Source organism: Pogona vitticeps, chromosome 1, assembly GCF_051106095.1.
Source record: "Pogona vitticeps strain Pit_001003342236 chromosome 1, PviZW2.1, whole genome shotgun sequence".
Classification (NCBI taxonomy): domain Eukaryota; kingdom Metazoa; phylum Chordata; class Lepidosauria; order Squamata; family Agamidae; genus Pogona; species Pogona vitticeps.
Window position 1 is genome coordinate 146,448,658 of NC_135783.1, and position 24,852 is coordinate 146,473,509.

Below are 24,852 nucleotides of genomic sequence, written 5' to 3' on the forward strand. Positions count from 1 at the left end.
AACTCATGCACACATGGGAGTACATTTAATAATAAGCTAGTTCACTAAAGGTAACCAAGTCTTTAGTTTATGCTACAATGTCTGCTATAGATTTGTCTATAGCCTAAATGAGACAAATAAAATACACTCTTCATTGTGACTGTAAATGTTCAGGAAGGGATTTGTCCTGCAATTTGCAACCCAGTCATTGTTTTTTAAAAAATCATTAATTAATAAAGCAGGAATATTTTGTAACCTTGGCTAAATGTTAGTGTCTGACACTATCAAAATAACTATTGGGTCTAAAATGTACCTTTGGAATATTCCCAAATATTTAGTATATGAGAATATTTGCTGCAACTAATGTCCATGTATGATGAAATGATATGTGGTGGGTAAGCGCACTCTGAATAAACTGTATGTGCCAAAACTGAAAAACGAAGGTGTTTTGACATATCTAGAATCTTCTACAGTTGAGCTGACGTCTTTTGGAAGAAGTCCCAAACACACTGTCACTGCGCTGCAATAGCAGAAACAGCCTTGGATCTGACAAGGTATCAATTTGCCATTTCCACTGGGATCACTCTTTCCTTTTCCCTTTTCATTCCCTCCCTGAAGTGACACAGTGCTTATCTAAATCAGTGCAGACTTTGAACAGTCTCCCCCCCCTCAAAGAAACACCATTTGGAAACAACAGGAGTTTGGTTGAAGGGAACGAAGACCACCCCAGGAGTGCCACTTTGCATTGGGTCAAGTGATCATGTAGGGCGGAAAGTGGGGAAAAGTGATACCAGTGAATCGGAGCAAAATGAAGCAACCCCTGCTGATAGAACAAAGAAATACGATTTTTTCCACTGAAAAGAGACCATTCCCCATCAGGCTTCCCTACACTGACTTTTATGCTGTTTAGTTGCTCCCTCAGCTGTGATTATTCAGAAACTTTGGGTTGATATAAAGGAGTTATTTTTTAGGTCCAAGATCAGATGCAATCTGCTGCCTTTCTTTCAGATGCAAAATAACTCAAACAAAAACTACGCACCTATGACACACTGCCAAAGGAGTCACAGACCTGTTTTCAAACATTGGCCAAAATCAATATTCCACTCTTCAGTGTCAAACAGTCGTAATCTGCTGAGAAAGCCCTCAGCAGCCAAGAAAAAATAACTTTAAATCTAAATTTTCACATTTTACCTGTAAAATGACAGAAAATGTTAAGATCTATTTACAACAATGAAGACACTCAGCCAATTTAGACAAGAGTATGCCTCAGTATGTCGAAATAATAATAATAATAATAATAATAATAATAATAATAATAATAATAATAATAATAATAATAATAATAATAATAATAATAATAATAATAATAATAATAATAATAATAATGGGAAATTGGAGGGAATAGGCATCGACATGCAGGTGTGAGGTTCCCACCAAGATGTATCAGCTCAGCTTTAGAATATTCCAGATCATTCTCCTCAAGCACAGGGAAACACACTAGTATAAGTCACATAGACCATGAAAAGGAATTGTATATACTTCATAAGTGATAAATAAATAATAAATAAATAGTAATAAGTTAACAAAGACAACATACCTTCAACGCCCTTTCTTTGCAAATTCTGTTAAAACAGAATAGTGATAGCAAAGTGTGCTGCGTATATACATCCCATAGCGCTTAAAGCACTGATAGACGTACGAGTGAAGAGCAAAGCCAGTCATGCCCCTTCTGTCAAACATCCATCGCAAGTCAGGTTGAACAGTGGCTTTGGATGACTATGGGAACGACAGTGTAAGATCATGATTATGGATGCTAAATTGAGCAGGCTCTGTGCTCATGGCAAGAACAGTGAGCACGATGGCTGTGTTCCTAGGAAGCATTTGTTTGGCACTTGAATGGCAGGACAGTATCATACGAAAGCTGTTGCCAAACATAGTTAAACCTCCAAAGAATCACTAAATGTTTGAATACTACTGGGCCTTGGAACCAAATATACCGTATGTAATGCAGCAGGTGCTGCCTTGCTGGCTCAGTTCAGACAGCTCTGACTACATAATAAAAACAGTACTAAGTCTCTATATGTCTCTATAGTACAGTTTTCCTCTCAATCACACAAGGAACACAGAGCCAAGCTGAAATTCCTACCAATAGCATACCGGACTTGACAATACCGCTTGTTTCTCCTCTTGTGTCTCATATGAATTAGGGGCTCCTTTGTATTCCTATGAGATTGGAGAGCTTTTCACAGTTCTCAAGTTTTAAGGATTCCGCTTTCTGTTTCAGCCGCTCATCTCTGTATAGCTTTGCCAAATTAGATAACTCTGATTCTGAAAGATGAAAAATAATAAAGAAGGTGGTTATGCTTAAGACCCCCCAAAAATCTAAGATCTTTTCCCCCAAACTGGACTACTTTTAAGACAATACGAAAGACTCATGGAAATATTGCAGGAAGGGGAAGGTACAGTTTGAAAGAGGAGACTGCTTGATTAACATGGTTCGCTGGCCCTTTCTTTTTTGGTGCCAAGGCCTCGGCATTACAGAGTCTCCTTGGGCAACCTTTGTTTTTAGTATATACAGTACGTGTTGACACCTAAGCTAGGACAATAAAAAGGCAATTTCTATTCAGTGAAGGGAAGTTACATACTGATACAGCTGTAACATGTTTATTTATATATGCACACAGATCCCAGGATAATTTTGAAAAGCAAATAATCCACTAATTTATATTTATCTGTTTTTAACCCAGTTGAAGTCGGACTGTGCATGTATGATTATAGCTGACAGAGTCTGTGGTTACTGGAGGCTTATGAAACCCAAAGTTGAGCCAGGGCAGTGATTATGACATCACTGTCTGTATTATGTGTACTGTATATGTGTAGTGCAAACACTTGTGAATTTCTTTGTATTTGCATATTTCTGGTACAGAAAGCCTGGTGGGATATGAGAGGAAGGAGACTGTGAGAAAATTTATCCTGTAGGCCTTTACAAGGTCTTAACTGATGATCAACCAGCAGGTATAAAAAGAAAGTGTAACTTTAAATGACTCTTTATCAACAAAGTTGGAAGTCCTAGTAGTGGCTGATGAATGACAGGATATTTAGTAAACCAAATGAAGGGTAAACTGCAGGGTTGAGTAATGAAAGATTAGCTGAAATTCTGTTGCATACTGTAGTAAGTCAGAACTACAGGAGGCCCACTGTGTCAGTGGGTTTGGAGTGTCCGTTCAAGAACTTCCATTGATTTAATGACCCTACTCTAGTTATGATTTACTACGCTAAGCAATAGGATTCCAGCTATTGTTTTAATTCAGATGTTCTTACTTCATAAACAAATGCAGTTACAAAATGCTATCTTTTCAAAATAATTTAGCTTAAAATGGAACATGACTCCCACAAAATTGTTAAATTATATTTACCTTTAAAACAAAATTTACAGTTCTATAAAACACTTCATTTTAAGTCAAAGCTCTGCAAAGTCATCACCATCTCTTGCCAGGCACGAGTTCCAGCTGCTCTGATTATACGTTGCTCTCATCAGCTTGGACTATGTGTTTGTTTGTCTCCTGCTCAGTACCTGTCATTTGACCACAGGACTGCCATCCACCCAGAGAAAGTGGTTTCCAGGTCAGTTTTTCCAACCCTATTCCTTCAGGCCATTGTTCTACAATATGTGTTGCCTCTGCCCTGACATTGTCATGATTCCTTTAGCCAGCCTGTTGGCCAGCCTCCCTGCTTCTGTTTTTCCTTGCCTTCCTATAAATATTTTATGCCCTAGGTTGTTGGATAATAATCTCCTTTAATTTAGCTTATCTTGTTCCCAACGTCTTATATACCTACCTTTCTTTTTTAGCAGTGGCAGGCAACATCGGGTCTGGTGCCAGCTGCAGACCATAAGATGGGACAGGAGCTAATTTTTTGTTTTGCATTCTGTCTAAATTTAGCAGCGAAATGACAAAAGGTAGTGGGGAAAAATACTTCTAATTGCTGCAAACACCTTGCCACACTAAAATAAACAGGCAGAAGATGGACACTTTGTTTTAGAGAAGAGACTATTCCTCATTTTTTAAAAAATGAGTCTTCTGCACACTTTTATTGTGGATATGTGGATTATTTTTCAGCTGTGTTGCTATGCTGCCAATGTTTTGGCAGAATACTGCATAACTGAGTTATTTATGTATATCCTGCTCTTCTTGCAGTACAGGACTGAACGGGGCTCACAAGATGAATTAAAACAAATTCAAATGAACCCAGAACAAATGCAAATGAACCCACTTGGCTATGCAATTCAATTTGAACAGGCTGGAACAAACAAAACAGGGTCACTTAATGTGTAAAGGTCTGGTGTGTCATTAAGTGCAATCTTTGCATCCACACAGCATATACACCTCAAGTAACCCAATTTGGCTCAGGTGTCTTAAGAAACTGGTTTCTAAAACCCCTCTCCTTGAGCCCTCCTCTCTCATCCTTCCTCTGGGAGGAAGATTTCAATTTTCATTTTTTTTCTAAAAGGTATAGTGCATCAGTGCTGTCTTAACAGGCTTTTTTTAAGAGGAAAAAAAAACCTTTTTGCTTACTTCCTCTGCCCCTCCAAAGAGAAGCAGAGGAAGTTTTTAATTTCCCATTATTATGAAGTAGCTAAAGTGTCTTCTTAGGCCATCTTAATGGTACAGTGGTGCCTCGCTTAACGAGCGCACCATTTAATGACGAATCCGCATATCGACACATTTTTTGCGATCGCATTGTGATGTTTTAGGTGGCAAAACATCGCACTGCGATGATTGGTAAGCGTTTTGCTTACCGATCTTTGCATTGCGATGTTTAGAAAACAGCTGATCGGTGGTTCCAAGATGGCCGCCGGATGCAGAAAATGGCCGCCCACAGCATTTGTGCGCCCTGCCCTCACTTACCGAGGCAGCGAAAATGGCAGCCGGATAGGGAATCTTCGCTTACCGGTGAGTTTCCCCCCCATAGGAACGCATTAAACGGAGTTTAATGTGTTCCTATGGGGTTTTACGTTCCGTATAGCGATGTTTCCGGATAACGACGTTAATCCTGGAACGGATTAATGTCGCTATGCGGGCACCACTGTATTTTGAAACTGAAAGTGGAAAGGAAATTTAAAGCAAGATACACTTTGGTTCAGTCCCAGTGATTGCTTATGCTGGAAATAAACCAAAAAGAAACAATCCTACCCTGCACTGAAAAACAGTAGCATTGAACAAGAACCCAGAAAGGTGCAGGTAAGAATGCTTTAGGAATGATCCGGTTCACACTGGCCATACATTTTCTAGTAGTGACAAAAGGAGCTAACCAGCCCATTCAAGCATTTTGAAGGATTTTTTCCTCTATCAACAATAGACTCCAATGTCTCAAACCTTCTGAAATCAGACATCCTCAGTAGAGTGGGATCCCTGTATCTGTGGAGGATTTGTTCCAAGCCCCCTGCGGATGCCAAAAACAGTGGATAATACCACGTTTCCCCAAAAATAAGACAGGGTTTTATGTTAATTTTTGCTCCAAAAATGCATTACGGCTTATTTTCAGAGGATGTTTTATTTTACAGTCATGTCATCATCTTCTCATTGCTGCACAATGGTGGAAGGTGGGGTTTCACTTAACTGAGGCTTATTTTTGGCTTAGGGATTATAATACGAGCATCCTGAAAAATCATACTAGGTCTTATTTTCAGGTTAGGTCTTATTTTCGGGGAAACGGGGTAGCAAATGCTATACATAGCATGGTCTCTGGCCTTCTGGCTTCGTTATGTTGTAAGAGGACTTCAGCATCTAATGAAGGGGTGTTTTTTTGTCTCTGTAGAATTTATTTATTTATTTATTTATTTATTTATTTATTTATTTATTTATTTATTTATTTATTTATTTATTTATTTATTTATTTGATTTTTACCCCTCCCCTCTAGACCATGTCTACTTAGGAATGCTTAGGAATGAACAAAAGACTTACTTTGTTGCTTTTCTTTCCTGCAGGTAGTCTGGATATGGTCAATATAATCTCTTTCAATTTGTTTTTCAAGCTCTTCAAGGTCTTCTCCCTTATAGTTATTTTCAAAGTTCTTATCAACGTAGTAAGGGACCTGCAGGTTCTGTGTTTCTCTAACAACTGTGTGACCTATATTCCTGTAATGAAGCAAAAAATAGGGTTTCAGCCCACTCAAAAGTGGGGTCAGGAAATATATGTTTGTACACATAATACTGCTATTTGCAGTTACTTGTCTTCTTATCAAAGCAATTATATAAACTGTATTCTTTTGTTTATCAGACATGTTCAACATCTTTTTATCTACATCATTTTGCAATGCCCACAGTCCTATCCAGCTAAAATGGGATCCACATAAAAATGCAAGTAGATTTCAAAAGAATTAAAGGTTTTTCATGTGATCAGTATTATGATTAGTTTCTGAAATTTACAGTAGTACAGAATCTGTGCTATAAAGCAAACAAGAAGAGGACATAATGCTAATGTCTTAAGGAACACTGAAGTAATATGATTTAAAGCAAAGCCTTCTGTGATTTGTACTTTTTTTACTAGCAAATGACCTCTGCCCTAATTATGCATTCTATTAATTTGAACTAGAATAAAAAAGCTTACTCCTTTAGCTCATATGAGTATCTGAGGATCAGTACTATTTACATTATTGGCCCAGTAATGAATGTAGGACTTTAAAAAAAACAAACATACATATAAAGCGAACATATAAAGTAAACAAAATATGTAATGTTAATCCCTTCAAGGATCACCAATGTTATATTATTTAAAATGAAGATTTGTTATTTCTAGCTTTCTTATTTACGTAAGTATCTCTGTCCCTCTCTTTAAGTGCCAGTGTGCTAGTTAGGGTGATTTATAATCACTGTACAAACAGAAAGCTCACATTTGAGGGGGAGGGAATACACAAATGGGATGACTTCTGTGTGCAGAACCAGGAAGGGGTAACCTCTCCTTTGCCCTATAGCCCCCCCATGCACCCCTAAAATCTGCCTAAGAAGGCTGGAAGACCCTTCAAAGTTCTCCGGTAACTCCAGGAACTTAAGGAAGAAAGGGAGAGAGAGGGAAAAACTTTATTATGTGAGCTCTACACTGTTATTGGATCTAGATCAAATTCAAAACATACAGGAAAATGGATTTAAAATGCAATAAAGTACTATGTTAAAAACACAGTAAAACCAGACACTACACACAAAACATAAGATACTTCACAAATGAAAGGTGGCTGGAATAAAATTATCTTCATCAAACAACCAAAGATAACCATACATGCTTCCCAGGGAGGTAACATATTTTATAGCCCTGGTGTAGCCACCGAGAAGACCCTTTTTTCTTATTGCCATTAACTGCTATTCTACTCTAGGTGAGACACAAAAAAGGATCTCTCGTTCTGATTTTACAGAGCAGGCAGGATTTTATGGGATGTTACTGCACTGAAGCTGTTCCATTTTGTAAATATTTAGTAAATCCCATCAACCTTTTAGCACTTCTTTCTCTTTCTTACAACAAGTTTATAAGCCTTCTTTGTTAAAACAAAAAAACACCAAGCAACTGTCTTTAATCTACATCCTAACCTCTTAAAAACGCAGTATGTTGTTTGAAGTATGTACTCTCCAAATAAAACCAGAATCCTTTTCCTACTTGGGTTTTACTTGCACCTTGCTTGGCATAAGGATAACGGAAAAAAGTCAATCCATTATTAATAATTTTGTCTTTTAGCATCTCAAGCTGGTTGCTTGTTCAAAATTTATGCTTTAAGCCCCAACTCTAGATGTTGTTATAGTGATTTGACAAAATGCCAGGCACATGGGACCAGGCTCTTATGATTGACATCATGGCAGCTTTCTAGTTTTAATTCTGCATGTGTAAATATTGCATACAATACTGGCCAAAATATTCTAATGGATAAATGGATTTTCCTATCTGTTTAGTGTCTGGGGTTGAGAATCTCAGGCTTTAACATCATTCAAGCTGATGCCAGAAAATGCTAGCTGGATTTTATTACTCTTTTTTTAAAGATAAGAACAGTAATTGCTTTCTATAGAATATAAACAGAAACATCTAGGGTTGGATTCTGTCTTATGTCAAACTGAGAGAAGACCCAGTGAAATCACCAGGCCAAGTTAGGCATGACTAATGTCAAGTTCCATAGATTTCATGTGTCTAAGCATGACTGAATCTGTGTGCACCCACTCTTTGTTCTTATGTTACATCCACAATCAGTATCTATCAAGACTACTTTCACCACGAAACTTAAAGCTCCCCATTGGAGGTGGGGAAGTGTTGTGGCAGTGCCTTTTGCAGTTCAAGAGGCTTTAATCAGCTTTCCAGTTTAACTGCTACTGTATTTGAACGCAACAAGCAACAGGCCTTCTCCGACACTCGGGATTAACCTCTGTGCCCAAAGGTCAATGTGAAAAACCCTCTGGAATCTTAAACGAGGTTTGCGAAGAAGGAAAAAAATCTCTGGACTTACGATTTGAAGAAGAGGCTGTAGGGTGGATTTGTAGCCATCAGCTGAGTTACTATTGACACAACTATTATAATAAAAACAGGAAGTAACTGGATAAATGCTGAATAGGAATTCTGCAAATGAAGAAAAAGGGCTAGTAAAGCATGTAAGATAGAGATGGAAGGAAATCAAATTCATAACAGCAAAAATATAGCTTTCAGGTAGGACATTAACATCTGGCAAATTGATCTTTAAAAGGGAGTAGTCATGATGAGATAACATATATCGATGGACTTTTACTATTCTCTGATCAAGGTTCTTTAGGTTAGCACAACTGACATAGCAAAAACATTACTGCTTTCATAAAGCTTTGCAAGGCATCAGAAAAGGATGCTTACCTGCCCCTTTTTATTTTATATATATGTAAAAATGTAAAAAAAAGCTGTTCAGTTTGACTGAACTGCTATGATCTGACATGCAATTTTATCATGAAAGTAAAGCAGCATGAAGAATTTTCTAAAGTATTTAAATCCTTTTGTTTGAAGGCAACTCTAGCTGTAAATTATTGCATAGCCTGGCAACATGCTGCTTGCTTTCCCCCCAGTTCTTGCAGCTTCCAGAGCACCCATGACCAACCATTATCATGTGGCCAAAAATATTTTACATATGTGTGTGCGTGCCAAAAAAAAATAAGGCTGTATAAAGCCTGATTTTCTTCTAAAACAAGGTGTGCTGTGTTAACAACAATAATATACTGTCAAGTCAATTCCAACTGACAGCAACCTTCCCAAGGTTTTCTGGGTAAAGAGTGCTCAGAGATGGCTTACTGGTTGTGCCTATTGGTAGCACTAAAAACAGGCATTTGGGGTTTTAAAATGCCCATAGAAGTGAACTGGAAAATTTGTGGACGGTATACCTGCAATGGGCCACAAAAGTAAAAAATCCCCACATGCCTATTGAGGTTGCCCATCCCTGAATTATTTGCTTGGGTACAGTACCTATCCTTTTTTAAATAGGTCATTCTGAATAGTCGGCAAGTTGTGTTCAAAGCACAGCTTACAGAACAAATTCTTTCCTACCACTGCTCTCTGTGGCCTCTCATCTCCCTCCAGTAGATTGGGGAAATGTGCCTGAATCAGGGGGAATGTGCCATAGAGAGATACAAAGATCAGAGGTGTGCACATTTGTCCAATAATGTGCATTTCACAGAACTGGTGAAAACCCCTTTTTTTCAATCTATATTTACACATGCATTTGCCAGATCTGAGCTAACAGGGAACAGAAGGGTGTGTCAATGAAGAATGTATGGGATACGGCATTGGACTTTGATAGATCTGGGCTTATGGGTATGATGCTCACTGGTGATCTTGAGCAGATATCCCTTTCAATCTCACAGGCGTCTTGGGAGACAAAATGTGGCTGCTTTTGAAGGACATAGCAAGGTCACTGCCAGAGTTACAAGTATGACAGCTTTTTAAGAAACTTATGGAGGTTCAGAGAGGATGTTCTCTTAAATGATACACTCATCTCTGTCCTGTTTACCCACAAAATCATTCACTGATTTATTATATTTGTATCACACCTTTCCATTAAGGAACAGCTTACAAAAATAATCAAAACAATTTTTTTTAGTATTTCCATGAGATGACATTAATTCTGTTTGATCCACTGTGTTTTCTCAGAGACAAATGCCACAGAGTTTGGTAGGATTTATGCCCACATACTGTATAAAAAGGTTCTCTCTCCAAAGCTGGCCTAAGCTATTCTCAAATGTCAAAATATCATCTTTTTAAAAATGTTAGGATATTACAAACAATACCAGCTTCTTTGCTAAGAATAAGAAACATGTAGCACTTTTGGAGGGCACTTAACAATTTTCCTCTCAAGTACCTGAGGTCTTGTTTCCTCCTCCTCTTCTTCCTGTGTCCAGGTTCTCTCGTGTCTGTTCCGCTGTGGATAACATGGGGGATCCATGGATGAATGTGAAAACATGTGTATGTTTCCTGTTTTTTTTTTTTTTTTTAAAGAAAATGATTGTCTTATTAGTAAGAAACGTTCCATCTACATAGGATAAAAGAGGGATCCTTATTCTTTTCATGACATAGCTTTCCTTTCAAAAAGTTAAGTTCCAGCCTTTATAGGTTGCAGAATGAACTAACTGTATGGTCTGGATCTTGACTGTCCTGTGCAACAGGAATGAGGCCTTCTCCATCCAGGTGAGTGAAATAAAGGTGTCTGCACTTATAGGTCTGTCTGCTGGGATGCCCACAATTCTGCCACGGGAATTCTTGGAGAATTCTAGGATTTGAAGTTTTTTTTAAAAAATACAATGACACCCCCCCCCAGTGGCTGCTCCCAGGCTATAGAACTGCCTTCCATGGGAAACTGGACTGGCCGCTTTTCTGTAGTCCCCCCTGTCAGCAGACAAAGGCCTTTGTGCCTTGGTGGGCTTTGGGCTACTGACTGTGTATTCAGGAATAAGCTTTTAACCAGTGGTTGCTATACTTCTACTAATCCTTTTTAGCCAATGTATCTTTAAATTGATTCAATAATATAACTGATTTGAATGTATTTTGATATAATAACTTTTTACATGTCACTGAATTGTGATGTGCATCACCTTGAGGCCCGCCATGGGAAGAAAAGAGGGATGAACATCTCGAAATCTTTACGTATACTAAATCTTATAGTGACATTGGATGAGTTTTTGTTTACAGTTCCTTTCTTCATTTGTACACATTGGGATGGAATCACAAAGGCTTCAGATTGTAATTACTGAAGGACTAATCCAGGTATCATCCATACATCTCCTAGCTGGCAAGATCTAGTCTTAATCCAAAGATGGGGAAGCTTTGCCTCTGCGGATGTTTTAGACTTCAGTTCCCATAACCCTTTGGCACAGATTGTGTTGGTGAGATTGATGGGATTTAAGCCACAAAGTTCCCTATCATTGGGATAGACTGGCTTCCCAGAGCTGAGATATGAATATGGTGAGTCCACTATAATACAGAGAATCTTCCAGAGTAAAACCAATCCACACATTTGAGGAGAGACAGTTTGTTCCCCTGTTTCTCAGGTACAATGGGATACATTCCTCATGCTTTTGCCAGTCATCACAGAAATGCAGCTAGGATCGTACCAAAGCTCCCTGGAAGTGAAAGCATGTGCACAAAACATAATTTCTTGAGCTTTACTAGTAAATTAATGAACAAAGAGGATGAGACTAATAGAAGCTTCGACTTTTACTACAAACTTTTACCACAGGCAGGGGGTTGCTGATGTCTTACCCAGCATCTGACAACAAACACTCTGTTCTGAAAACTTTGGATGTAGGTTGAAATATAAATATTTTGAGGAAAAAAACAGCATCCTTTGCTGCACTTCAAAGCAAGAGCAGGAAAGGGGCACTCACCTGTTGGGAAGTTCCCTCCAAAAAACATATTAAATATTTCTTCTGGCGTGATATCAGTTTCAAACTCTCTATAATAGCGATAGTGCTTGGGTACATTGGTGTAGCAAATCTCCTCTTCCTCTCCAAATTGATCATATTGTAATCTCTTTTCAGGGTTACTCAAAACTGCAAATGCTGTGCCTATTGCTGCCGTGTGGAACAGAAAGAACAAGAACAGTTGCGTAATGGTCACTAAACAAAAGAGAACCGAAATCTCATTTGATGGCAACTAACACAGGACAGCAACATAGCAAGTACTTTAGAAACATGAAGAGATCATACAAGAGGGAAAGATCTTTCCATTGAAACAAATAGTTTTAAACTCATCCTGGAGAACAATAGAACGTATTAGGACTGGGACGACTGCAAGTGCTGTGCTTACTTAACAGAAGTAACAGAGGAAGAATATGTTATTTCCAATCTTTTATCTTACTTCCAAGATGCTAAATTAGTATGCATAGCTTAATGGACATGATTTTAGATCTGTGAAAATACCACTGACATAAAAACTTACTTTCACCTGGAAAAAACACAAAACAATAATTTTATTCTTAAAAAATGTTTTATAGTCAGATTTGAAGCTAAATATGCACCTACCACTGGTACTGTCAAATAAGACCATGCTTGCACACGTATGGAAATAGAAAATTTTTACAGAAATTAAAGTGTACAATAAATTTGTTATAATGGCAAGAGCTTATGATTTTGAATGTCCAGTTCTTACGTGTTCAGCTACTACTAAGAAGATGACATTTGTTCTTTATGAAAACTAGACATCCAGCACCTTGTAACCCTTCAAGTCTTAACCATAATATCATTCCCTAAAGCTAAAGATCTTTGGACAACTCCACAAAGGTTCTATTCTCTCCATTTCACCAGATCCAATTCTCACAATACTATACATTAAATTAATGCATTTTATTTAAATTTTTTTAATTGATTAGTTTTGAGATGTTAATAACTTGGTTAATGTTATTTAATTACTAGCTACTTTGAAGTTTGTTTTTTGGGTGGTGGAAAGACAGGGTGTAAATTGAATGAGTGTGTAAATCAATAAATACCAAGAAATAGAAATGGGCACTTCTTTCTGAGCAACTATAAGAACCAATGCCCTGCCATGTAGACGGTGATCACCATTTTATAAATCTGCATTTTTCACATAGTGAGGAAGTCATAAGGAAGCAAGCAAAGTAGTCAAGAATTCTGCTGTGCTTATCGGTTGCAAACATTTCAGGGCTACATTGTGCAATAAGACTGTTAGAACAATAGCTTTGTTGTTGCTGTGCCTTTGTAACCAAAGCAGAAAAAAATGGAAAAGAGTTCTGCTAGGGTGAACCTTTGGGGCTTTCGTCCAAAGACTTTCTCACTGCTACCTTACAAAACAGTAAATAACCTTCACTGCAGCCCTTCGGGGTTATTTTGCTTGCTTCTACCTTTTCAATCTGTTCTTCAACTGGCCGGTAGGTCACAGATCCCTCTTTACACTTGGCAAAAGCCTCATCTAGTAATTTTCATGTACCTTTGAATGCATCTGTTGCCCCCGGAGCACAGTTCTTATCAGGGTGAAATTTCAGAGCAAGTTTTCTGTAAGCTTTCTTCAGGTCTTCATCTTTTGCATCTCTCCCCACGCCTAAAATCTCATAGTAGTTCTTACTGTTCTTTATTCTGCAACAAAACAACAATCCTTGAATTGTTTATCTTTTTCTGAATAAAACTTGAAGAAAGGGTCGTAAAAGATGCTCAGGCGTGTTTTAAATTCTGGTAATGAAAATGAAACCATTGTTACGAGACTTCCGTGAATGAAGAAGCTATTCTAATCCTCTGTACTTGGTTGATGGCAAGTACATCAGAGTTTCTAGGGTATCAGAAAGGGCCAAAGATGACTCTGATGTTGAGCTTTCAAAAACAAAACCCAGTTCCTTTTGACTTATAATGACCAGGAAAATGAAGGATGCCAGTGCTGACATTTCTCAACCTCAATGATGTGACAGAGCGAAGGAAACCTAGAAAGCTAGTCATACCATGAGAGAGATCACTGTTCCTTGGAAAAGAAGACAATTAAACGATAACAGCATGTACTCTTTCTCTTGAATTTCTCTCAACAAATAATTTATAGATTAAAAGGGAAGAATTTCATTTTATCAACCTTCATAGTAACTGCCTTTAGCAACTTTGCAAGTAGCATCAAAGAGACGTATCATTTGAGAAACAAAAGCCACCATCAATTATTTTTCAGTGCCCATTAAAATATAAGAGTTTGATTTCTTTTGTTTACACTACATTAGAGATGGGATATTCGTTTTCACCCAGTTGGACCCTTCCCCCAGAACTGGGCCATCCACTTACTGCTTGCAGTGCACGCGGCTGCCATCGTTCACACCGTGCCAGCTGCAGAAGTAGCCCATCTGGGGCTTGCCCACCTCCCTGTGCTGCCAGCCACTCTGGCAAGGAAGCAGGATGACAAGTCTCCCTGCTCAGGTGCTGAGTGGTTAGCAGTGGAAGGAGGCAGGGAAGCCCCACCCTGGCTACTTCCACAATGGGTGCAGCATGAACGGGCAGAGCCATACACACAATGCTACAAGTGACCGCCTGGTCCTGTGGGGAGGATCAAACAGGTCCAGCCACCTGTGGTGATGATATTCATATTCGTCTCACCTGCGAGACAAATATGAATATCCCATCTCTAAACCGCATCATTAATTTTCAAGCATAACGATGAAAACTGGCTTCTGATATCAGCTTAACTACTAACATTTTGATCCATTAATTTAAGAGACAGAGGCTCAACAAATGAATACATTCTTTAGGCTCCCCAGTGGTTTGGGGCTATCCTCTACAGCAGTGGTCCCCAACCTTGGGCCTTCATATATTCTTGGACTTCATCTCCCAGAAATCCTGGCCAGTAGAGGTGGTGGTGAAGGCTTCTGGGAGTTGTAGTCCAAGAACATCTGGAGGCCCAAGGTTGAGGACCAGTGCTCTACAGCCAGCACTGCTGCTGGCCACTTGGGGTGGTGGTGGCCTAAAGCACTTGGAGGGCACCAATTAAGGAAAAGCTGGTTTAATCTGAAAGGTGTCCTACCTACCTTTGCACCCCCAATAACTGGTCCTTTGTGTAAGTTCTGCTTCCCTCCCCAGGCACAGACCGGTTCCTTCCATTGTCAGATGCATGCTCCTTCATTCTCAGACAGTCAGTACAGCCACAGTAATCAAATCTGTCTCGCATTTCCTCCGATGGACATGGGTTTCTTCTGAGCTCATCAATTAATGCTGCAAAGAAAGATAGGCCTCTTATTTCTATATTTATGTAGTAACCCAGCAGGTGGTATTCAGAAGGATAATGCTCTGAAACTGGATGTTCTATATAGTTATTCATCCAAAAAGAGAGAGAAAAAAACTGTAAATATTGCAAGAATAAATGGAGATTTTACTTAAATCTGTTCATCGCAACAGCAGCAGATCCACTGAATCAACACTACTTACATAAATATTGTTGCAGCAAAATCACATTGATTCAAAGGGTCTACCCTTGTAGGGGACTCACAATTTAAGTTTGCCTTTGTGTACAGTAGTTCAGAGTGGGGGCGGGGGGAGAATGGAACAGCATACTTGGATCAAAAAGTCTCGATGAAATCATAACTTACATATAGTGTCTGCAGTGCTGACATTACACTCACTGGGTGACTTTGGCCAGGCACACTCAGCCTACTTCACAGGACTGTTTTGAGGACAAAGTGCAGAGGAGAGTCATATATGCCATTGTAGTGTTCACCCTTTGTTAGGTAATAAGTCATGTATTATTCATGAGTTATATGTTAATGTGGTTAACAGGTGGGGTCATAAGAGATGTTAAAAAAAGACAGAGCCTGAGAGGAGGAGTCAGAGAGTCTGAGTCAGGGTTTAGAATCGGAGAGAGGGAGAGATAGTTTGGGGATCTGAGGAGTGATTAGTCTGAGGAGTGATTAGTAACCTGTGATATTTAATAAAGAAGATTAATATTGATGCTTGGTGAAATTGAAAGAATGTGTTTATGAACTATCCTAGAAACAATCTGTAATCAACTGTTCCATTAAAAAGTCAGGACTGAATGGACCGTCATCTTTTCTAAGTAAAGTATGTTGATAAGGAGATCAGCTGGTGGCAGCTTGTCAAGAGGTTTTTGGTTTACCTTTGTGAGCTCTCTGTTTGGGGAGGCAAACAGGGCCACGAGAGCGAATGTCACAATTGGTGTCCAGTGGCGGGATACGAAAGAATCCAGTAAAGCCAGAGTTGAAAGTGAATTTTTTGGAGTCAAGGGTACCTTTTTAGTCAGAGGTCTGTGGTGAAGAAGTGGTGACCAGCTAGAGCTTTTGTGGAACAGCTTAGTGGTGGGTCTTCTGATCCCAGATCTGGGGGAACTAAAGACTGAGAACGACTCTGAAGGGAAAAATCCTTATATTTACCTCAGAATTTGAGAGACCTTGTGGCTAGCTTAAATCCAAGGCTCTGAGAGTTAAGGGAACACTTGTAGCAGTGGAAGCCAGAGGTTAGAGCAGATCTGACAGGATAGAAAAATCAAAGCAGAGGCTTGAGATATAAAATTATTTCAGTGACTGGAATTAAAAGCGGAAAGACAGATCCTTTTTAAAATCAAGACTAATTATCTCAGAAGTAAACATGCCCTAAACGTAGCAAAAAGGGGAGTCATGAGGCAGTGAGTTTACCTCAGGAAATGGAGGAGACCCTTTAACTCCAATGGAACAGGAGGAAATTGCTGAGAGTGCCTCAGAGAGACAAAAGGATCTAGGTGCCCAATATTTTGAAAAATAGAAATTACAACAAGAATTTAAATTGAGGGAACTAGCTATGAAAAACCAACTAGAAATGGAGAGAAAAAGGCCAGAGCTGAGGAGAAAGCTCAGGAACTACAGCTCATGGAATTAGAGATTAAGGAGAGAGAAAAAGCCAGAGCTGAAGAGAAAGCTCAGGAGCTACAGCTCAGGGAACTAGAAATCAGAGAAAAGGAGAGGGCTGAGGCCAGACAAATGGTATTAAAACAAATGGAATTTCAAATAGAAATGAAAACATTGGAAATTGCTGCTCAAAACAATAATAGCAAGAATAACAACAGCACTACTGAGGGAAATCTCTCAAAATTCGAGGTAAAGAAATTTCCCCAATATAGGAATGAAGATTGCCCAGAATCTTTCCTTATTTCATTTGAGAGAGCATGTTGGGACTTTGATATCAAGGATGAAGAAAGGATGATAATACTAAGATCACAAATAAGTGGAGATTTAGCAGAACTGTATTCTCAGATGCCTTTACAGCAGGCTAGAAAGATGGTATATTCTAGATTTAGCATAAATGCAGAACACCTGAGGAGAAATTTCATGCCCTTACCACAGAGCTTGAAGAATCTTATTCGCAGATAGGGGCTAAACTGCTTCAATGTTTGGACAAATGGATGGAACGTGAAAATGTTCTCTAGAGCAGATAAAAAATGTGATTGGGTCAGGACAATTTTATTCTATTTGCCTGGGGAATTGCATTATTTAGTTAAAGACAAAAATCCTAAAAATCTATTAGAAGCAGGTGAAACAGCTGATTACATTGGGGAGATTCGAAACCACAAGTTCTCAGAGGTAAAACTTAACAGGCAAAATTGGGACAACAATAAGAGACCCTTCAATAAAAATTACCTCAAAAATTACCTCAGGGAAGCTGTAACAATGGTTCTGTCTCCATGGCAACTAGCACAACAGAAAATTCTGATCTGCCACTAGCCAAGGTCATTCAGCGTTTTCTTGTAAAGACAGAAGATATTTTAGTACAAAACTCTGGTGAGAAAATTCTTATTAATGAGAAGTCTTATGTAGGAGTGATTGATACCTGCTCCCACATAACCCTGTGTCATCCTAGAGAACAAATAATTCTAAACCAAACTGTTACAATCAAGGGAATAAGTTCTACTCCAGTGATTTTTCCTATGGCTAAAGTAAAGATGAACTACTAGAGAGACTGGGTCGGAATTTGGGATGTGGCAATTTCTGATCAAATTCCAGCACCTTGTTTAATTGGGTTAGATCTAACTAAGCATGTGCAGAGTGCTTTGGGGGTAACATGTGCCCTGGGAGAGCAGTTAACAATCCCTGAAGGAAAAATGGAATCCCTAACCTCTGAATCAAACCAGGGATGCCCCAGTTTAGAGAAGAACCCTGAGGTAGGAGAAATGGCTGATAAGGTTACAGTGGGCCCTCAACTTACAAACGGCTCTGGTTGCAAACGTTTTGGGTTACGAACCCGATCTCATAGGAAACTATAGACCCTACTTGCGAACGCGGCAATGAGTAGCGAACCCAAAAAAAGGGGGGGAAAGGGGAAAAGAAAAAAAAACTCTGCCCCTAGTGGTAGGAACGGATTAAGCAGCTTTGCATTAGTTCCTATGTGAACTAATGAATCGACTTGCGAACCGCCCCTCGATTTAAGAACCAAAAACAGCTGGAACGGATTAAATGGTTTTCAGTGCATTCCTATTGGAAATTTGGTTTTGACTTACAAACTTTTCAGGTTATGAACAGACTTCCGGAATGGATTAAGTTTGTAAGTCGAGGGCACACTGTACATTGAAAACCCCTAATGATACTTCCTGTATTGGTTAACGGCAGGAAGATGGTATTTTAAATGATGGTATTAGAAAACCTAAAGAAAATCCCCTTCCACTGACCCCTGGACACCCTATAAGTGATAAAGACCTGACATATAGAGAAGGTTTAAACTTGATAGAGCATGTTAAGAGTGCTTTTTACTTACACGCTCACAAGGGGAGCAGAAATCACCCACTGCAGTAGAAATGGATACTGTAGCAGAGGGAAGCCTGGAGGGAGAAAGTTCCTTAGAATGTCAGCTTAATAACCATTCAGAAACTGAACTCATGCTTTTAAAGGATCCCAATAAAAATATGTTTTGCCCTGGAGCAGAAGGAGGACACTAGCTTGGTGGGTTGCCTTGAAGTGGCCAGTACCCCCACTTTATTGTCTCCTGAGTGCCCTGAGAGATCTTGCCTGGACAAGGATCTTTTATGTAGGGAAAAGTCCTTAGAAATGGCAGAGCCAAGCTTGTAAAGTACTCCTGAAAAGGGAAAAGGCTTGTATGAGGCCCAGAAAAGATCATTCTGTCCTAAGAACAAAGTGGTGGAACTGAGATCTACAGAGGGGAGTAAATGGCTTTTGTCAGGGTCAGAACCTATAGATGTGTTGCACCAGCTCTGGAGAGGAGAGTCTAGTAGTTCTGTAGCTGAAGTAGACCATAAAACCTTGCAAAGCAAACCCCTACCTAGCTTATCAGTGAATAAAGAACTGGAATCAGATAACAAGCTCAGTGCATCTAAAACAAACCAATCATTTGAGACTGCACTTAAAAGAAACTCGCTTGAGAATCTTAAAGTGACCCGTGATAGTGGTCCCCCACATAGGGAAAACTCTGCAATGAAAATACCTGTGGGTGAATTTGTGAGTCAGGAGGAAGGCATAGGCCCTGATATCTGAAAGAAGGACGCATCCAGAGATGTTTGGGAGGTGGAGGGGGAATCACCTACCCTTTTCCCTATCTGAGAAAGTGAAGTCCCGAGCCAGAAGGACAGAGGCGTCACTAAGAAACAGCAAGCAGAGGACGTCCAGTGGACAACAGAGAGCCCTATGACGGCTAGTCAACTGAAGAGAATGTGGAAGAAGGAGCTAGAGATCATCAGAGGGACCCCTGAGTGCCGGCAGTCGTGTGAACAGCTGAAGGAGGCAGTAACGACCGGACCTGTCTACAGCACACTTGACTACAGCCAGGAGTTCACCATCATCATGGATACATCGAGCATTGGACTTGGAGAGGCTCTGTGCCAAGCAGATGACAACGGGTGTGTGAAAGACTTGGACTTTGTAATTCATAGCGTAAAAGGGACTCAGATTGTGGCTACTGATACCTTGATGGGGGAATAAACAAAGTTGGTAATGTTATCATAAATCTTCTGTTTGTGTATAGTGATGAAAAAAATTGAATATTGATGGACTGAAACATGGAGAATGATTCAAGGACTTTAAAAATAAACTTGAATGGGCTATTGATTAACCAGTTAATTATCTATGTAAAAGTTTCCTGATTATGTTATATTTCTGTAAGGTTGAAATGTTAAATGTAGTAAGTTTAAATGATAAGGTAAAGTACAGTGGTGCCTCGCATAACGAGCGCACAGTTTAACGACAAATCCGCATAGCAATCTATTTTTTTAGATCGCTAATGCAATCGTATTGCAATGTTTTAATGGGCAAAACATCGCATTGCGATGATCGGTAAGCGTTTCGCTTATCGATCTTCGCATTGCGATGTTTCTAAAACAGCTGATCGGCGGTTCCAAAATGGCCGCCGGACGCCCAAAATGACCACCACAGCCATTTTCGTGCGATTTCCTCGCTTACCGAGGGCGCAAAAATGGCGGCGCTATGGAGGATCTTCGCTGAATGGTGAGTTTGGGCCCCATAGGAACGCATTAAATGAAGTTTAGAGTGATAAGATATTGTGTTTGATGTATAAGATGTTGTATTGTTTGCAAAATTGTACCAGATGGCAAGTACAGTTTTTATGCAATGATGCATGTTTGTTTAGGATAGAAAACGTGTTTCCCAAACAAACATATTTAAGGGGGGAGGAATGTAGCATTCACCCTTTGTTAAGTAATGTCATGTATTATTCATGAGTTATATGCTAATATGGTTAACAGGTGGGGCCACAAGAGATGTTTAAAAAAGGCAGAGCTTGAGAGGAGGAGTCAGTCAGAGAGTCTGAGTCAGGGTTTGGAATCAGAGAGAGATAGTTTGGGGATCTGAGGAGTGATTAATCTGAGGAGTGACTAGTAACCTGTGATATTTAATATAGAAGATTAATATTGATACTTGGTGAAACTGAAAGAATATGCTTATGAATTATCCTAGAAACCAGCTGTAATCAATAAACCTGTTCTATTAAAAAGTCAGTACTGAATGGACCTTCATCTTTTCTAAGTAAAGTACTGTAGACTGATAAGGAGATCAACTGGTGGCAGCGTGTCAAGAGGTTTTTGGTCTGCCTTTGTGAACTCTGTATTTGGGGAGACAAACAGGGGCCACGAGGGGGAACGTCACAGCCATCTTTAACTCACTAGAGGAAAGATGAAATGTAAATATGACCAATAAGAATTATACCTTTCTCTCCATATACTGTGTGTTGTTTAAAATCAGCAAGGCATCTACTGTACTGTAATCTGTTTAGCAGTGAATGCTGTTATAGTAGGCTCAGCAGAGGTATATTTATATGGCTTGAAATGACACAGGAAACAAAACAGATGATCCTAACATCATCATTCTAGACTTCAAATTAATACACAACCTACATTTACATCACCTAATTTCTCAACATGAGATGATCAGCTTGAATGTGCTGTTGAAATATAGACTACATCACTGTTCCATATGGGGTGTTTCACCCATGATTTTTTTCAGTTGTTCACATACTTAAGCACCTACTTGAGGCCATAGTAACTAAGGAATACATAATTGTAGAACTCAGGTTTAATAAGTAATGCAACATTTACCGAGCCTACACAATGATCTGCAATACCGACAGAAAGTAATAAAGATGACAACTTGTTATACAACTTTAGGATTTTTGCCCTCCATCAAAATATCTCTTTTCACATATTAATCCTTCCATCCATAACTTCCACTCTCAGGCTCTATCTGTCCACCTCTTTTCCTCCCAGTATATGTCCTGTTGCCTGATCCAGCTCTATAGCCTACTTTATACTTCAGCCCTTCTAATCTGAGAACGCTAAGGGGTAGTTTTATTAGTCTATCACTGCAAAAACAAACAATAGTTTGTAATACCTTAAAACAAATACATTTAGTGACACAATGGGCAAAACTATTGTAAATCACACTGGTAGCAGGTCCGCTGATCAATAAGGATTTGGTGAGTTAACTCCTCTGAAAGCTCCTCTGATTCAAATGGGCCTATTCTAACTGCAACTTACTTTGGCATGGCAAACTGCAGATAAAATAGGCTAATCTTAAACAATGAAACTTACGGAGGAGTTGACTCACTAAATCCTCGTTGATTCAATTCGGCCTACTTAGTGTAGCTTAAGATACGATCAGACAGAAAAAAAGTGTGAGTCTGATCAAACCAGAAAGGGATGCTTTAAAAGCAACCCTTCTGTCCATCAAGGAATCACTCCAGCCCAGTCTCCAAAATTAATACCACTTGGGCATGGAACATTATTTATTTTATTTATTTACTTATTGTATTTATACCCCGCCTATCTAGTCATTTCGACCACTCTAGGCGGCTTTCTTGTACATTGTGTGATCACTGGGAAATAGAATGCACTGGACCAGTGACATCACACTCATGAAGTACTGTATTACACTAAGCAACAGAATCTTGGCCAATGCATCACCAGATCAGTCGCATGAAAGAACAACATATCTAGTATCTGTCTCCATACTTTCATATGCAGTGAAAAATTGTGGAAACAGTAAAACCAAGAGCCCATGAAAGCCAAAGACAGCACTAAACGCAGAGTAAATAAGTTACAATGGTGCCTCACTTAACGAGCGCTTTGTTTAACGACGAATCCGCATAGTGACAGTTTTTTTGTGATCATTTTTGCAATCGCATTGCGATGTTTTAAATGGTAAAACATCGCTTTGCGATGATCGGTAAGCTGCTTCGCTTACCAATTTCCGCATAGCGATGTTTTTAGAACAGCTGATCGGCAGTTCCAAAATGGCCGCCGGGTAAAAAAATGGCCGCCCGCTGTGCGGGCAGCAAAAATGGCGGCCGTATGGAGGATTTTCACATAACGGTGAGTTTTTTGCCCACAGGAACGCATTAAATGGGTTTTAATGCATTCCTATGGGCTTTTTTTGCATAGCGACGATTTTTCCGGAATGGATTATCGTCGCTATGCGGGGCACCACTGTATTTATTTCCTGGGCAATTACGCTTTAGAAATAAATATCCTAAGGGAAATGATTTCATAGATCATAGGATTTCATGGAATCATAGATTAGTGAAGTTGGAAAGGGCCTATAAGGCCATCAAGTCCAACCCCCTGCTCCATTCAGGAATACAAATTAAAGGATACCTGCCAGGTGGTTGTTTAAGTTTCTCTTGAATCCCTCCAGTACTGGAGCACTCACCATCTCCCGAAGTAACTGGTTCTACTGGCGTACTACTCTAACAGTTAGGAAGTTTTTCTTGATATTCAACCAAAATCTGATTCCTTGTAACTTGAGCCCATTGTTGTGTGTCCTGCACTCTGGGATGATTGAGAACAGATCTTGCCCCTCCTCTGTATGACAGCCTTTCAAATGTTTGAAAAGTGCTATCATATCACACCACCACCCCCTGCCTTCTTTTCTCCAGGCTCAGTCTTTCCTCATAAGGCTTGGTTTCCAGCCCTCTGATCATCCTTGTCACCCTTCTTTGAACTTGTTCCAATTTGTTAGCATCCTTCTTGAAGTGTGGTGTCCAGAACTGGACACAATACTTAACATGAGGCCTAACAGATGGTGCGGGGTACAAATTCAATCAATCAATCAACCAACCAACCAATCAAAGGTGCTGATCAGAGGGGGACTAGCACCTTGTGGGATTTGGAAACTATGCTTCTATTAATGCAGCCTAAAACATACAGTAATTTGCCTTTTTTGTAGCCATATCACACTGTTGGCTCATATTCAGCTTGTGATTTACAACAATTCCAAATCCTTCTCACTTGTAGTATTGCTAAGCCAGGTATCTCCCATCTTGCAATGGTACATTTGGTTTCTTTTTCCGAGGTGCAGTAATGTATTATTATTAGCTCATTATTTGTTTATTTAAAATATTTTTACCCGTCCTTTCTCTTTGAAAAGGACCCAAGGCACTTTACAACACTAAAAGAGATTACTGTATTTAGAGTTGAAAATAATGAGTATAGAACGATGGCTAACACAATTGAAAGACAATATTGAAATCGAAGAAGTATACAATATTAAAAGGGGGGGAAACAATGCCATTCTGCAAAATGGAGAAGACAAAAATGGAAAACACAAGTAGTACTAAAAATCGAGTCAAAGCAGCAATTGCGTAATTATCCATCTAAAAAGCACTCACAGGTAGCTAATTGATGCCAACCTTCTAGGCATCTGAGGCATAAATCTCTCTAAGGCAAGCTTTCGCCACAATAGAGGTTTCAGCCTGTATGGCTCTTTCTTGCGGTCATCTCAGACGACACCCTCCCCGTTTCTCACGTGCAAGAGAAGTCCCAGCCAAGGGTCAGTTTCTCCCAGGCTATGACAGCATCATCACAAGCATGAGGAGTTACCTTCAGTCCACCGCTCCCCGGGAGTCAACACTGCCATTTTCCATCTGCTGGGGAGGGAGGAACACCGACGAGAAGCGAGTCCAGTTCACGTGATGCAGCATCCCCACCACACGGCAACCTGGACGTTGTAGTTTGCTCACATGACCAGGCTCCCACTCACCTCCCGACCCACCCCAGTTGCTAGTCCGGATCAAGCCCCCTTCTGAATAGGTGCGGACGTTGCACGACCAAGAATGGGAACCAACGTCAACATATGCATTTGAACTCCAGTACCTTGAGCAGCATCCACGGCAACACGTGTCCCCTTGCCCGCGTTTCTGCTCTGAGCCCCGCGCCGCCTTTTTTATTTCCAAAGCAAAGCCCACAGCTTTAGCCATAGAGGTGCCAAGTGCTAGAGTGGCCTTTTTCTTAGTACATAGAGAGTTATAGGCAAGAGCGCTTTTCAACGAAATAGCGGAACTTCCGGAATCGTGGCTGTTAGAGAGGAAGACATGAGTCTGAACATTATGTGTGTGTCCTTTTTTACTCTACCCATCTTTTGTGAAAAGGCTTGGGTACGAATTGCAGACTTTCGTTTCCATTACTATCATT

General features: G+C 39.7%; 2 protein-coding genes across 7 annotated transcripts in view; one reads left to right on the forward strand and one right to left on the reverse strand.

Moving 5' to 3' along the window:
- Window positions 1-7: 7 nt before the first annotated feature.
- Window positions 8-24,808, reverse strand: DNAJC18 (DnaJ heat shock protein family (Hsp40) member C18). Of its 4 annotated transcripts, none has more exons than XM_020788077.3 (8): window positions 24,262-24,808; window positions 14,972-15,155; window positions 13,408-13,553; window positions 11,850-12,035; window positions 10,328-10,440; window positions 8,462-8,571; window positions 5,944-6,116; window positions 8-2,307 (listed from the first exon to the last, which is right to left on the reverse strand). In XM_020788077.3, exons 1-8 carry the CDS (start codon window positions 24,296-24,298, stop codon window positions 2,183-2,185), a joined length of 1,074 nt encoding a protein of 357 aa, XP_020643736.3. In that variant the 5' UTR covers window positions 24,299-24,808; the 3' UTR covers window positions 8-2,182. The 4 variants fall into 4 exon arrangements, with proteins under 4 accessions (XP_020643736.3, XP_020643737.3, XP_020643738.3 ...); XM_020788078.3 differs by having other exon boundaries at window positions 24,535-24,663; XM_020788079.3 differs by having other exon boundaries at window positions 24,051-24,624.
- Window positions 24,706-24,852, forward strand: part of ZC3H13 (zinc finger CCCH-type containing 13) — a 55,896-nt gene continuing 55,749 nt past the window's right edge. The window contains exon 1 of one of the 3 annotated variants that reach the window (XM_078384065.1): window positions 24,706-24,815. The gene's annotated coding sequence lies outside the window, so the exon portion shown is untranslated. The remainder of the gene's footprint in view (window positions 24,816-24,852) is intronic. The other 2 variants (XM_078384225.1, XM_078384156.1) reach the window with 2 other exon arrangements.

Coding starts and splice junctions, on each gene's coding strand:
- DNAJC18 (XM_020788077.3), bottom strand. CDS start 24,298: ATGGCAGTGTTGACTCCCGGGGAGCGGTGGACTGAAG. Junction 15,156..24,261: donor CGGGGAGCGGTGGACTGAAG/GTAACTCCTCAT, acceptor CTTTCTTTGCAG/CATTAATTGATGAGCTCAGA. Junction 6,117..8,461: donor TACAGCCTCTTCTTCAAATC/GTAAGTCCAGAG, acceptor GCTTCATTACAG/GAATATAGGTCACACAGTTG.